Here is a 14,360-nt window from a genome sequence, read left to right on the forward strand (position 1 = left end):
AAAATTAACAATATACAGTTAAACTTATGTCGTTTTACAAAACTAAGTACTTAACTCACAAAATATACACATTTAAACAATATATATACATAGTATAAACACATAACAAAGCATTCATTGATTATTTTGAAACTATTAGTTTTTAAGACTGTAGACTACCATCGTGCAGTAATATTGATTTTTTAAGGTTGCCATAAAGTGTGGAATGTGTAACTTTGCTGGTTCTTTATCTGGTTACAGCCTATATAAAAAATTAAAATTTATTTATCTACAGTTGTTAAATACAAATACATTTTACCAAATCAATTTTGCAATTAAATTTATTTAAATGATTTGCTAAATACAAACTGGTAGGTCTGTGCGAATATCAGTTTTTTGGTTCGCATCAAATACGAATACAAATATCAAATTATTCGCGAATATGAATATCAAAACAGAATAGTAAGAATGAGAATTAAAAATCTCACTGAAAATTTTTTTTTGCATAATGCAACAACTTTGGAAAATTAGACAAATATTACTGAAGTGAAAGGTTGGTTAAATTAATTAAGCTACAAAATTACATGGAAAATGTTTGTTAAAATATTTAAATTATAAAATAACTGTTTTTTAATGATGTAGCCAAACTAACTTAACCTAACCAACCAAACTTTCATTTCAGTTCCTGTTCGTCTTATTTTCCACAACCTGCTACTCTACATTTTGATCTAGAAAAAGTTTCACAAACCACAAAATACCGTGAAATCAATTGCAATCTATTTTACGAAAAACATTAATCTTTTTTTTAAATTTTGTTTGCCCAAATTAGTTATTGAATTAGCTCATATTTACATATTTAAACCATAGTTATTCAGATTTTTTATTGTTTACGGCAACCAGGTAAATTGTAATTTAGTTCAGCGGTATTATAAACACAATTTTTGCTAATTTCATCTTGCATCTTAAAACAATTATTTACATTTATTTATATACTTTTGAGTCGCAACATCTGTTTCATCGTACAGTAAGTAAGCTGGTTCGGTATCTCATGATGTTAGAGATTGTGGCTATCAATTTATACGCCATTGAAATTTACGATTACTTCTTTTAGTACTCATCTCATTGGAGTAGTGTCTGTGTTTTGTGGCGTTTAGTCCATGGTTGTTGACTTTTGGTTATTTTTTCTATGCCTGTGCGAATGTATCAGTTTTTTTTTGGTTTGAATCAAATATGTATTTAAAATTATTCTCGAATACAAATACAGAATTCGAACAGTATTAATTAGAATCCCACTAAAATTTCTTTCCACATATAACAAATACAAATAGAAAGAAAAAGTAAATGTGTTGTGTATTGGCTTCTGGTTAATTAAATAAATAATACTAAAGTGAAAGGTTGGTTAGGGTAAGTCAGTTACAATTACTACAGGTAAAATTTTGTTGAAATATTTAAATTTTGAAGGAAAAATATAAATAATTATTTTTCATTGTAATCAAAAAGGATCGGGAAAAAATAAAAAAAAATTGGATAATTAGTGCAAAGTGAATATGTTTGGTACCTAATTGCAGTATGTATGAAGAAACTTCAAGAGGGTGGATTTTAAAAATGTACAGTAATCAGTTATAATCTACAGTTAAATATTATGTAGGTCTAAAATAAAATTCTAAACTTATTTGTTTATATTTTTCACTATGTGAAAATAAATCATTATTTATCATATGAGGGACCCAAAAAAAAATTCAGATTTTTGTCATGGAAAATTTATTTATTACCATTTTTACAAAATTCCTTCAGTCACCTTCAAAGTACTCTCCATTAGATGCAATGTACTTGTCAAGTCTTGTTTCCCACTGTTTGAAGCACCTCAGGAACTCTTCAACTTTGATATCGTCCAGTGCCCTTTGCGAATCTGTTTTTACGGCCTCCACATCATCAAAACACTTCCCTTTTAAATTTTTCTTTATTCTCGGGAACAGAAAAAAGTTGCACAGGGCTAGGTTTGATGAATACAGAGGGTGGGGAATGACAGACAACCCCTGAGAGGCGAAATAGCGGTTCACTCGCAAGGCCGTGTGTGCGGGGTGTTGTCGTGATGAAGGAACCAGTCACCTGACCGCCAAAATTCCAAGAGGTTCCTGCGCACATCCTCTCGCAAAAGTCTTAAAACTTCCAAATAAAAGTGCTGGTTAACAATCTGGCCAGGGGGAACAAATTCCCCGTGCACAATGCCACGAACATCAAAAAGACAATGATCATCGTCTTAACATTCGACTTCGCTTGCCTTTCTTTTTTTTGGTCTGGGGGAGTCTTCCACTGGCTTGACGCTTGCTTGGTTTGTGAGTCATACCCCTAACACCATTTCTAATCACCTGTAATGACTTTGGTCAAAAAGTTTGGATCACTTTCAATGTCTTTTTTCAAGTCCTGGCTCAAATTCAATCAAATGTTGTTTTTTTTATCCAGTTTGAGAAGGCAAGGAACAAATTTACAACATGTCTCATTTGCAAATCCTCAGTCAAAATCAGCTGGCATGAGCTCCATCTCGCTCCTGTCTCTCCTTATAATGAAACGATGATCTCGTTGATTTTTTGGCAGATTTTTTCACATTTTCATCGTTTTGAGATGTTGAAGGGTGCCCAGAACAAGCATGGTCTTCAACACTCGTCTCACCACGTTTAAAGCCCCCAAACCACTCGAAAACTAGTGTGCGGCTCATATCATCCTCCTTGAAAGCTTGTTAAAGCTTTTAATAAGCTTCCGTTCCTGATTTTTCAAGCAGGAAACCGAATTTCAAACACGCTCTTTCTTCTTTTAAATCTGCCATAACGACTTTGCAGGGGGAACATGAGAACAGTAAGAGAAAAACAATGTTACGATAGAATGTTAACTTACAAACTTATGCCATCTGGGCAGTTGTTTAGTAAAGTTATCTACTGACACCATCTAGCGGGAGAACTCACTACTAAGTCTACGAATGGCAGCACGATCTCAGTCCTTTTTTTTTTGGGTCCCCTCTCATATATTAAAATTTATGAATTATATTTTTTTGCTTGTTTTAACTAAAATGTAGGAACACAGTAGCTGCTAAGAATGTTCCTCTTTTTTACTGTCCAGTGTATTTGTGAGCTTGGTAAAAAAAGGCAAAGTTCCTCCCCCCCCCCCCCCCCCCCCCCCATTCATAGTGTGACCTTATCTTTGGACCATGCAGGAGCAAATGATTGCCTCAGCTGTCACTGTGGTAGGAGTGTGTGTGTGTGTGTGTGGTGGGGGGGGCTGTATCCGGTTGTCCGGTTGTGTATTATCCACTTAAAAAACATCGTTGGTATTTGGCTTTATAAGTCTTTGCTGTGAGTATGCGACCAGATGTTTTCCCAGGAGATCTATACAGGTTTTTTCTCTTCGCCACCCCGTTCTGAATGAAACTAATCACAGAGCTGGAATGCTGTGTTTCTACCCTCTGATCAGAAAACTGTCAACATTAACACCTGCGCAGTGTTTTGATTTTTACAAACATGTATTTATCATTATCAGTATGCTGTCAGTTCTAATCTATTTTTAATGACCTGCCCGACTCTCTTCTCTGTAAAATACTTTAGCTGATGATTTTGTGGGTGTTATTAATTGTTTCGAATTACTGTGTTAAATCCGGCCGTACTATATTAGTCTTCTCAAAATTTATATGGCCAGATTAAGCAAAAACTCCACATAAATAACCCTAAAACATGATGTAAAGACTGTGGAAATTTTGTCCCCGCCCGATGAGAAAACTTCTGTGATTCCAAAGTTTTTCCAGACATTCGAGATCCCACAAACCCCAAATTTGTAAATGACTGAATATTCATTTTTTCGAAGTGTTAAGCTACGGCCACACAGGGCGCTATGCTCGTTAAGTTCACGATGTTCGGTATGAAAGTAAAATAGAGCCAGCTGCATCTCAGTTGTCACTGGCCACACAAAGCTGTGTCCACTATGTTCGCTATGTTTTCGACGTCACCAGGTGTTTGGTTATCGCTATTTTTCTAAAAGTTGCTGATTTTGCGCATGTGCAGATAAACAAAATCATCTTTTTTCACGCAAAATTATACTTTATGTCTGTGTTTGGTTTAAATTAGAATTATGTTGATGGAAACGTTCATTGAAGAAATACGAAAATATCCATATTTATGGAATAAATCAATAGAAGAATATAGAAAACAAGATATGCAAGATAATGCCTGGAATTTGAAATCATAGGAGGTTAAAAGAACAATAATTATTGGTATGAATTCCCCTTGTTCTTGAATTTCCATTTATTTCGTTGAAGATTAATAGCTAATGAAGTATATCGTCATGAAATAATTGTTTACTGACCTCAAGCAAATAGTCAATTGTTCTTCTAAAATGCTTTCCTTGTCATTTAGATTTTTTTTCTCAATTTTATTCTTTATGAGAAATAAAATGCTATCAAACTGAGTTGTAATTATTTTGAAATAATCTACAAATTTAGCTTTGTCCTCATGCACCTATCAAATGATGTAACTCTTCAAATTATTTTCTATTTGAATTGACTTCATGAACCCATTTCTTTTTTATGTTTACATACTAAGAAAGCCAGCAGAATATTATCATCGTCTGAATCATCACTTGAATCCCACAGCAGTCGTCTCTCCAACATCACGAACTAGTCTATCCTGTGTGGCCACCTGGTGCAGTGAACACAGCGAACAATGTGTAGCGTTCTGTGTGGCCTCGCCTTAAGTATTTAAAATTGAATTGAATACAAATAGCAACCTATTTGTTTTGATATTTAAAAATTTGAATATTCGCACAGGCATAATTTTTTCCCACTTGTGGTGCGTGTGTTAAAAATAATACAAATAATAATTTGTTTTCAAGTTTGAAATGACAAATGTGTCGTGTTTTGAATTGTTTACATGATTTATTCCATTACTTTTAAGTGAGACATTAGCGAAAAAACTTTTAATACTTGTTGCTTGTTTAAAAGTCTCTTATTATTCATGTTTTTGATTATGAAGTCCTATTTAAACATCAAAAGAAGGGTATGTATATCGCACAAAGGACTTAATCTCACCAGTGAACGTTGGTATATGACAAACTCATGAGGTATTATTCTATGTAAAATATTTGTAAGCAAAGGAAAATTTGTTATTTCGAAGTGTTAGTATTGGAGGTAGAATCAAACACAAATAGTTTATTATTCATATCCGAAAATTTGAATATTCGCACAGGCCTACAAACTGGAGGTGTTTTATAGACCTTGCTTTATTCAATGAAAGAACTTTAAAAAAAGGTACATCATTTTTTTTATTTAAGATTATTATTTATTTCTACAATTTTTGAATATTTAGTGTGATACCGCCTGAACAATTTCTGGATATTGGAAGAAAGTTATTTTATGTGCATGCTACTTACTGAATGTTCAGAGTACATGATGCACAACGAAAGTTTTCAATTTCTTCAGGGTAATACCTGCTAAAAGGTTTGTCTGGTGTTACTGTGTAGAAGTTTCATGTGGTTGTGAAGGCTGGACCTATTGTTTTTGAAACGTTCCTTTAATCTTTTCTATTTTTCACAATCTGGTAATAGAATACTGTTTCATTCAGTCATTTGTCCATTTATCCTCCGATTTATGTTTTTGCTGTAAAAAAATCTGATTATATAAAAAAATATATCAGAGAGAGACAATAACTGTATTCTTCTATTGTTATCAGGGACATAATTGTTTTATTTGATAATTCCTAATTCTGTCCGAAAATCACATCACCAGTTGGATCAAACGTTCTGTTCTAAAACCCTCATAAATTATGTCAGTTTCCATACTTAAGTATCCTCCCTGCATAGAAGATCTGCAGGACGTGTTTCCTGGGGTGTCTGGGCATGGCCAGCCGTGCATAGTGGTGCTCGTGGGATAGGGGATGGCCAGTGTACTCGGTATCAACTGCCTCTTCAGACCACGAGCCGGCAGGAGGCAAAGGGAGAGAACGCAGATGTCTTGCGCATGGGCCCCTTCTAGAGTTTGAGCAGTTTTGGGCACTATGTGCATCCTTTCCATCATGTACCAAGTTTCCCTTCACCAGCTGCTGTACTTTAGTTAACTATACTTTGGCATTGTCGTCTTGGACGTTTACGCCAACAGCGCCAAAAGGCTTGATATAAAACAGATTAAATGCAAGGTGTATCAAAAAATTAGGTGAATAATTTTATTATTATAAAGAAAGAAATAAGCTTATATCAAATTTGAACTAATCTCCTTCAAAGTACTCTCCTTGGCTATCAATGCACTTATGTCAACGTTAATTCCATGGTTGGAAGCATTTTGGAATACGTCTTTCAGCGGCTTCATGATGGCCCTCTCCTTTTAGCAATGTTATTATTTTTGGGAAGAGCCAGAAGTCACATGGTGCCAAATTAGAGAGTAAGGAAGATGTGGACCGACAGGAAATGTTTGGTTGGCAAAAACTCTCAAATCAATAATTAGGTGTGGCACTACTCCTTTTCACGATGAAGGAGGAAGCTATTGGCCCATTTTTCTGATCTCTTTCTGTGTACATCATTCCGCAGACATTGCAGTACGACCTTGTATTATTCAGAATTTACAGTTGTTCCCATAGGAATGAACTCTGATTGTACTATGGCCTTACTATCGAAAAAAAAAAGAGCATTTACGTGCATTTTTAGGGTGAGGAGAGCCAATCATTTTCCATTGGGAACTCTGACTTTTCATCTTAGGATCATAGCCGTATACTCTGTAGCATTGCAGTATACATGCCTTTTCTACTAATAAAATTGTTACTAAGAACAGGTTAGGTTGCCAGTATATTTTATTCTGAATTTATAATTATTTAATAATCATGTTTTTCCTGTCATCCTTTCAACTTTGTTTTGCTACTTATATTTACCTAATATTATGTGTAATGAGTTTTTTTTCTATTATTTATTTAAATTTGAATATTGTATTATAATTATATATTACGTTTTTATTAGAATGCAGATGTTGCATAATGATTCTAGAACAAGGGACTGTGTCTAGGGTGATGTGTAGAGAGAGGCATAAGAGGCCTGTAAGTGCAAGTGAGAAAGAAATAGTGATTCCCCAGTAAGAGAGAGACTGTAACGATATCTTGTCACTGCGTGGGAACTGGAGGAGAACTACTCTCCCACGGTGTTGGAGAGAGGAGAAAGTGAATCCCCTGTTTCTATGTGTGAAAATGGTTTTCAGTGTATATGTTCTGTGTTCTGATTGGCTTGTAATTGTTAGTGTGAATGAAGAGTGTATGTGATTGGTCGGTGAGGTCATGTGACTGTCCTTCCTGCGTGGAGGAACCAGTGCCATGATCTCGTCAGTCGTCTGTCGATCGCTGCTCAACGAGGGCGCGTTCGGTGGCTTCTCGCCAAATATGTTATGTCGGAGAATTGTGGGATAGGAAATTTAATGATGGTGGTCAGAGCCATGCCAAGTTTTAAGTTACCTAACATTTTTATTTTCATTCGGCCATTTAATTAGAAATTGTGACCATCTTTGTCGGCATTTAGGCTCGTGGCGACTGTGTTTCGCCAGGTGCGGCCAGGTTTAGGGCCTCACTAGTTGTGTACTTCAAGTAACTTTTTACTGAAGGACTTAATCTACGTTTGTTTTTTTTTCTGCTTAATTTTCATCGCCTGAGCAAGAAAGATGCAATTATCGACAATTGGATAGATGAGCTGAACGCGTGAGAAAAATATTGATAGTGATGGGATTTGGTTGTTTCGTCTTTCAGACAATGAAAACTCTCAAATTAAAAGGAAATAAAATCTTTTTATTTTATTAAGTGAAATGTAATAACTCAAATTTCATTTTTTACTTCAAAAAAGGAGGAGGTTCTCAATTCGTCTGTGTTATTAAAAAAAAATTTTTATTTGTTACCTCAGAACTTTCGACTGGGTGAACCGATTTTGATGATTCTTTTTTTATTTGAAAGCTAGTGCTTTCCGTGTGGTCCCATTTCAGTTTGGTCCAGTTCTGACAATGGATCCATTAGAAAACCATATAAGTCTTAAATTTGAATTAAGTTTGTGCGTGAAAAATGGCCGAATAACTCAATATCACGCCAACCTATTTCGATGATTCTTTTTTTTTATTAGAATTGATGTACTTCAAGGTAGTTTGATGAAAATTTGGTTAGGTTCTGATTATGGGATCCGTGACAAAGTAACGCAAATCTTCAATTCTTAGGAGCAAATTAACGATACTAGGCCGAATCTTTTATTGTCTACCCGGATATTTTTGTCACCTACCGTAACGTGGATCAAGCTGAGACGGTTTGCACGTTGCTCTTCTGTCTCTTTGGATAGACGATCGTGTATCACGCTGAGTTGGTGGGCACGTTGCTCCTCCATCTCATTTGATAGACGATCGTTGATCAAGCCGAGACGGTGACTACGTTTTTTGATATTTTCCCTGTTCAAAACTTTTTCATGTAAAGCCGCATTTTCGAAAGTCTGTTTTTGCGCTCTTCGCAAGTCTCTTTTGAAATTGTCCTCGAGGTCAATTTCCTCTGTTGAGATAGGCGTTTCTCCCTGACTCGTTTGTTTCATTTAAACGGCGCTGTCTCATATGAGCAGCACGTGTAGTAGGTCTACCCATATTCAGACAAATTAGTTAGTGTACTTCAGATTCACTAAAAATCAAAAAATAAACAAAAATTTTAACAAAAAAAAAGACTTAGAAAATGACTTAGAAAAACTATTCCAAAACAAATTAATATGCGCTAAAAAGTTAAAAATTAATTGCGTATTCTTCTACAACTTAATAATAACTTACTTTTTCTACTTATCAATATGTAGGTACGATCTATGTGTTTACCACGCAAGAAGGTAGGTATAATGTAGTTACAATTATTGTTATTTTTGGAGTCTGTGTCAGCAAGGAAACACTACAATATTCCAAGCAATAATAATACGAGAATACTTTAAGAAATATTTTTTTACAAATTAACTTTTATACGAACGACAATATACTGTGAGTACTATGACAGAATACCAATACCTAATTAAACCCAATTACAAATTAACTTTTATATGACAATATACTGTGACAATATCTGCGACCTTGAAACGACATAAATAATTCTTAAACGAAACAAACAAACTTTAATACGACACTATGCTGAGACATAATGTAGCAAACGGTGATACGAAAATATAGCCAATATTAAACGCAAACTTACCTTAAGAAGGACGGTGTGGGTATGTGTTGAGTTAGATTTGAAGTGTGACACCGACTCCAAAAATAACAATAATTGTAACTACATTATACCTACCTTCTTGCATGGTAAACACATTAATTGTACCTACATATTAATGAGGATAAAAAGTAAGTTGATTATTAAGTTGTAGAAGAATATGGAATTATTATTTGTTTACTTTTTAGTGCATATTAATTTGTTTTGGAATAGTTTTTTTTAAAGTTGGTTTTTTTTTTGTTAAAATTTGTGTTTTCAGTTATAATTTTTGCCATGAAGTCCGTATCTGCATGAAGATGATCCTGTTCGTCAGTCAAAAGTCTGGCAACAAATTTTGCACTTGTCTCTTTTGTAAATTATCAGCTAACATGCTTTGTACGGACCCGTGTGAGATATTTAGTTCTATGGTAAGCTTTTGAATAGTAAATAGCCTTTTTGAAGGAACCATTTTTGCCACTTTTTCACGTTTTTTGAGGTCAAAGGAAGTCACAACCATTGCTTGTCTTCAACGGACTCATTTCTGCTTTTAAATCAACAAAACTTCATGTTTACAGGTTGTTCAAAATCCATGATGCAAGACAGATCCAGTAAACACGGCCTCACTCTTCTGGCTCTGAAGACTGAAAAGTCACAACTTGTTCAAACGTAACACTTACTATCTCAATGTATCAGGCTGTTGGGTTTATTACTTCAAGTAGATGTACATGGTGTCTACCAACCGTGAAAAATAGTTAATTGGCGGGGATTTGACATGACCGAAAACTAACTGGGAAAACACCATGAATTTTTAGATAATTCCAGGAATGTTGTGTTAGTTTCATATTGACAGCAGGAAAGACAGCTTGACATGATCAGGTTTTACAGTTTACCTCTCTCTCCCCCTCCCTCCCTCCCTCCCTCCCTCCCTCCCATCCTTATTCCCACTCCACCCTCCCTTCTCCCCCTGCAATCGATCGTCACTTCAGTTAGTGACTGACTGCTGTTAACACAGTTGCTTCGGTATGTAGCAAATTTAATCACTGCAATCAAATTCTGGGATGGTTCCTTTCTATAGGCTGTGTCCCATTCTTTCCCCAGTTTATTTTTACTTTTGTCATTGAAATTACCATTGTTAAAAATAGAAGAAAGGTTTTGGCGTGCTACATGCATCTATGAGACTTTAAGCGATGACATATGATTCTTTTGTTTAAAAGAGAGTAACCCAGTGCAGTCCATACATCTTAAGTAGTTTCCAAGATACTCATTTACAAGAGTTTGAGATAAAGCAGTGTGAAATTGCTAAATTTTGGCTATGTTGAAGGGCTTTGAGTAAAAAAAAATTTTATTGCCAACTGTCTTGAAGTAAGTTAACCATGTAGGCTGAATATTTTTTTTTATGCAGAAACAGATTGTGAATACATTCAGTGGCTTCATATTAAAAAATATTTTTTAATCATCTTACAGCAAAATTACATACCAGGTAGCTTGACCTCTTAATAGTCGCTGCAGGCCTTGTCAGTTTTCACAAGTAAGAACCATTTGTCGTCCGTTGCAATAAAAGTTACCTCTTGAAACTCCAGTATCACACATCAATTACATGGTTGATACAGGACTAAAAACCTGGAAAAGTTAGGAAATTTAAAACTGTCAGGTAATTCCGGGAAACCACAACATATTTCTGGAATTTCATCTAGTGCTAACAAAATTATATGGAAAACACAGCTTTCGTTGACGTTTAGGCGCCTCAAAAAATCTGGAAACATTTAATATCCTGAAATTCGGTTGTATTTCCTTCTTTTTGTGAATTCCAACGGTTTTTTCTGTAAACACAAAGTTTAACCAGGAAAAAAGTATTTACGCCTGTTTACATACAAGTTGGAGCCATTACTCAATAGTTTGAGGTGGGTGAATCAATAGTAAGTGTTTGCAAACATGTATTTTGATTTTAAACTGTTTAAATTTTACCTGCTGCCATTTATTTTGATGGGCATGTATCGTCAATAAATAATCCAACACGGAATTAATTTGCAATAATTCTGGAGATTACCGGCTTATATCGATTATTAGAGTTAAAGTTACAAAGAGTTATTTAAAAATAGAATAATTTTATCACTTGTGATAAAATTGAAATTAATTTTTGTCTTGATAAGGAGATTAAGCACATAATGTTTTCAAGGAGAATATATTTGTGATTTTTGCTTTGTTCGTACAGACTGGATGCGTAGGAAACGAAAAACCAGACCGCACATGTTTTGATGCCGGTGGGGGGAAAAATGGCACCGGGAATCATGTAGAAATTCAAAAATAAAAACAAATTTGAGAAAAAACACTATGTGCAATGAAGTGTGGCATAATCATCATCAGCAGCAAATCTGCAAGGGCTGTATGAAGTGAATGACTCATAAAACTCGCTTTCAAAATCAGGTAACTTCAACTTGTGAAACTGGCAACCCCATGCAAACACAAAATAAATCATTATTGCTTATTTTATTTGTAATTTAAAATACATTAAAAATTTGGTTGTACTCGTTATTCTATCAAGTGGTTCCTACTTCAGTACTATTGATTTTTCATTTTGACATCAAATTTTAAGGTTTAAATCTTTTTGATTTATGTCGAATTTGTAAGTAATGTTTTGGCCGGAATTTCAGTTAGTAATAACAAAAAGTCGGGAGAAAACCTTTCTGTCCAAAATAAAGCTCCAAATCATATATTTATTTATTTATTTATTTATTTTTTCAGAAAAGAAGCGGGAGACCAGCTTACCATTGCTATGCATGGAGAAGCGCATTATAGCAGAGAAGCAGCCAGTAGCTGCTTTACCTGAACCAAAATCAGTCCCTGTCATCTCGGTTCCAGTCTCACAGGCCACCGCTCTCCCATCCAGTTCTTCAAACGTTGGCTACAATCTAGGCCACATTGGAGCAGGTGGGAACGCCATTGCAGCAGCTGCCTCCCAGGCTATAGCAGCCACACAGCAGGTATACTCTTCTCTTGTTCTGTCACAGTCTTTTATAGTGCAGTGTAGTCTGTACCTTAGCCTCCCATGTTCCTTCATTAATAATATTTAGTATCCTTAAAGGACACAGGAACCTCTTAGAGCTAAGTCAGTTGGTAGCAGGCATTTAGTAAGACATCTAATAAATTATTGTGTAAGAAATAGTGAATTGCCTGTAATTGCTCTCAAAATGTATGCAGAAAACTAGTACTGATTATTTTGGTAAATGTTAAAAGTAGTTTCTCATTGGTACTAAGTCAAATAAGTTAACAAAATATATTTTACTGGCATATAGGTTTAATACTATGTTTTTTGCCTTATTTTGGAAAATAAAATTTGTTGGTAACCATGCAGAAGAGTGACTTTTGACAAATCAGTGGAATGATAACTAAATATAAATGTTGGTTAATGTTATGTAAGTTACAGGAAGTTTTAATACATAATTGTTATGCATTTAATAATGTATTAAGTATGTGTTTTTAATGTATTTATACCAACCTAACAAACCTTACAGTTTGGTTTTTACTTCCCCCGAGTTTGTAATGTTTTCACTATTTAAATAACCTAATAAACTTGTTTTAACATAATTTAATGGACATGTTAAAGAACTGTGCTTAAACTATGAAATTACTAAAACGAAAAGTGTAAACACAACCGGGAGAAAGGTTAACTAAAGCCGTAACAACATTTTGAATAGATAAAGACATAAAGATACGAAACAAGACTTATTGCTTTTGGTTTTCCTACGGGCATACCGAACATTGATTGCTCCTGTAGTAGAAAAAGGACGCGTGAGACATTTAAGATAAAATATGGCATAGACTAGCTATGCCAACTTTGTAAATTATTTTACCTGTTACTCTGTTGCACTTTTATAATATTTGTAATTAATTTGGTTTGTAAGTTTTTCCATTTTATTTTTTATCCTTTAATAATTTTTGGTAATATACCTGGTGGAAGTCTGCAACAGTTGGTATGAACTTTAAAAACCATCCAGAATATACTAGAAGCGAGGAGTTATGTAAGTTGTATTTTTTAATTTTACGCAGTATTTATTTAAATATGTAAATTTTAGTAATGTATAAAATGCATTATTAAGTTATCATGAATATTCAGGATGTCGTAGAAATAGATAGCACTTATTTAATTTTGTAATCTCAAGTTTTTGGTGTTACTGGATTGCGCGGCACAATACTTTAAGAAAACCATGTAAATTCTGGCTAAACGTAAACAGTAGGAACGTAAAAATTAAGAAGTTTGCTTTTAAAATAATTCCATAAAAGTGGTACATGATTTTAAGTTTATTGCACATGTCAAACATGTATCGCGTCTCGTGTTGAATGCAATAAACTTATCTAGCCGATTTATGCTCTAGCTACTCGCTTGATTTGGAACTTTTTTCGAGCTTTTGGCCCATCTTTATTCTCAGTATTTTGTAGGGGTTAGCTATTAATGAAATAAAAATATTGTTGACAATGTACCATTTTTTTAATGAAAAACTGACCAAAGCCAGAGAGAAATTATTACATACTTACAAGTAAGGAAGCTGCTGAAAAATTTGGCCCAGTTTTTTTAACAAGAAACATAAGGTTTAATCAACTAAATAGTCGCCAAAGATGTTCAGATACCTTGAAAGAAACACCAATTAGTAGGGTTCCATAGGTAACAAGAGCGTACACTCAAGTTCTAAGGTCATGAATAGTATATAAATGGGATAGGAAATTTTACAATCATAGCACAGGGTGTCTACTAGGTCACGAAAGTTACGAAAAAGTCACGAATGTTGTAAAAGGTCACGAAAGTCCCGAAAAAGTCACCATTTTTAAGTATATTTTGGTAAAAGTCACGAAAATATTAATTACAAGGCTAATGTGTATTTCTTGTGCACTGATCTTGTAAATACCATATTTTTTGTGCTTTTGGCAGCTTGCATTTTCAGGAAAATCATTACATAAGATATTCCCACACAATACATTTTCCCGTGTTTAACTAGGCCAGTCCCGCCATTTTCGCCATAAGACGTTTGCTTTAAAATCCCATTCAAAATGTTGCTTACAGCTTCTATAGGCAACGTCATAATTTTCACATATAATGCAGAGAAAATTTAAATAATAGGGATTAGCTCTTCTTTATTTAAAAAAAAAGTCCATTAGAATGCTGTGAAAACGTAATTTATTCAATTC

The 14,360-nt window shown here is 34.3% G+C and overlaps 1 protein-coding gene across 1 annotated transcript in view; it reads left to right on the top strand.

The window, feature by feature from the left end:
• The window catches only part of LOC134529676 (inhibitor of growth protein 3), a 43,567-nt gene that overhangs the window by 20,285 nt on the left and 8,922 nt on the right, over positions 1–14,360 (top strand). The window contains exon 6 of the mRNA XM_063364017.1: positions 11,922–12,160. Within this exon, the coding sequence (XP_063220087.1) occupies positions 11,922–12,160 (239 nt within the window). The remainder of the gene's footprint in view (positions 1–11,921; positions 12,161–14,360) is intronic.

Source organism: Bacillus rossius, chromosome 2, assembly GCF_032445375.1.
Source record: "Bacillus rossius redtenbacheri isolate Brsri chromosome 2, Brsri_v3, whole genome shotgun sequence".
In the NCBI taxonomy this organism is placed as follows: Eukaryota; Metazoa; Arthropoda; class Insecta; order Phasmatodea; family Bacillidae; genus Bacillus; species Bacillus rossius.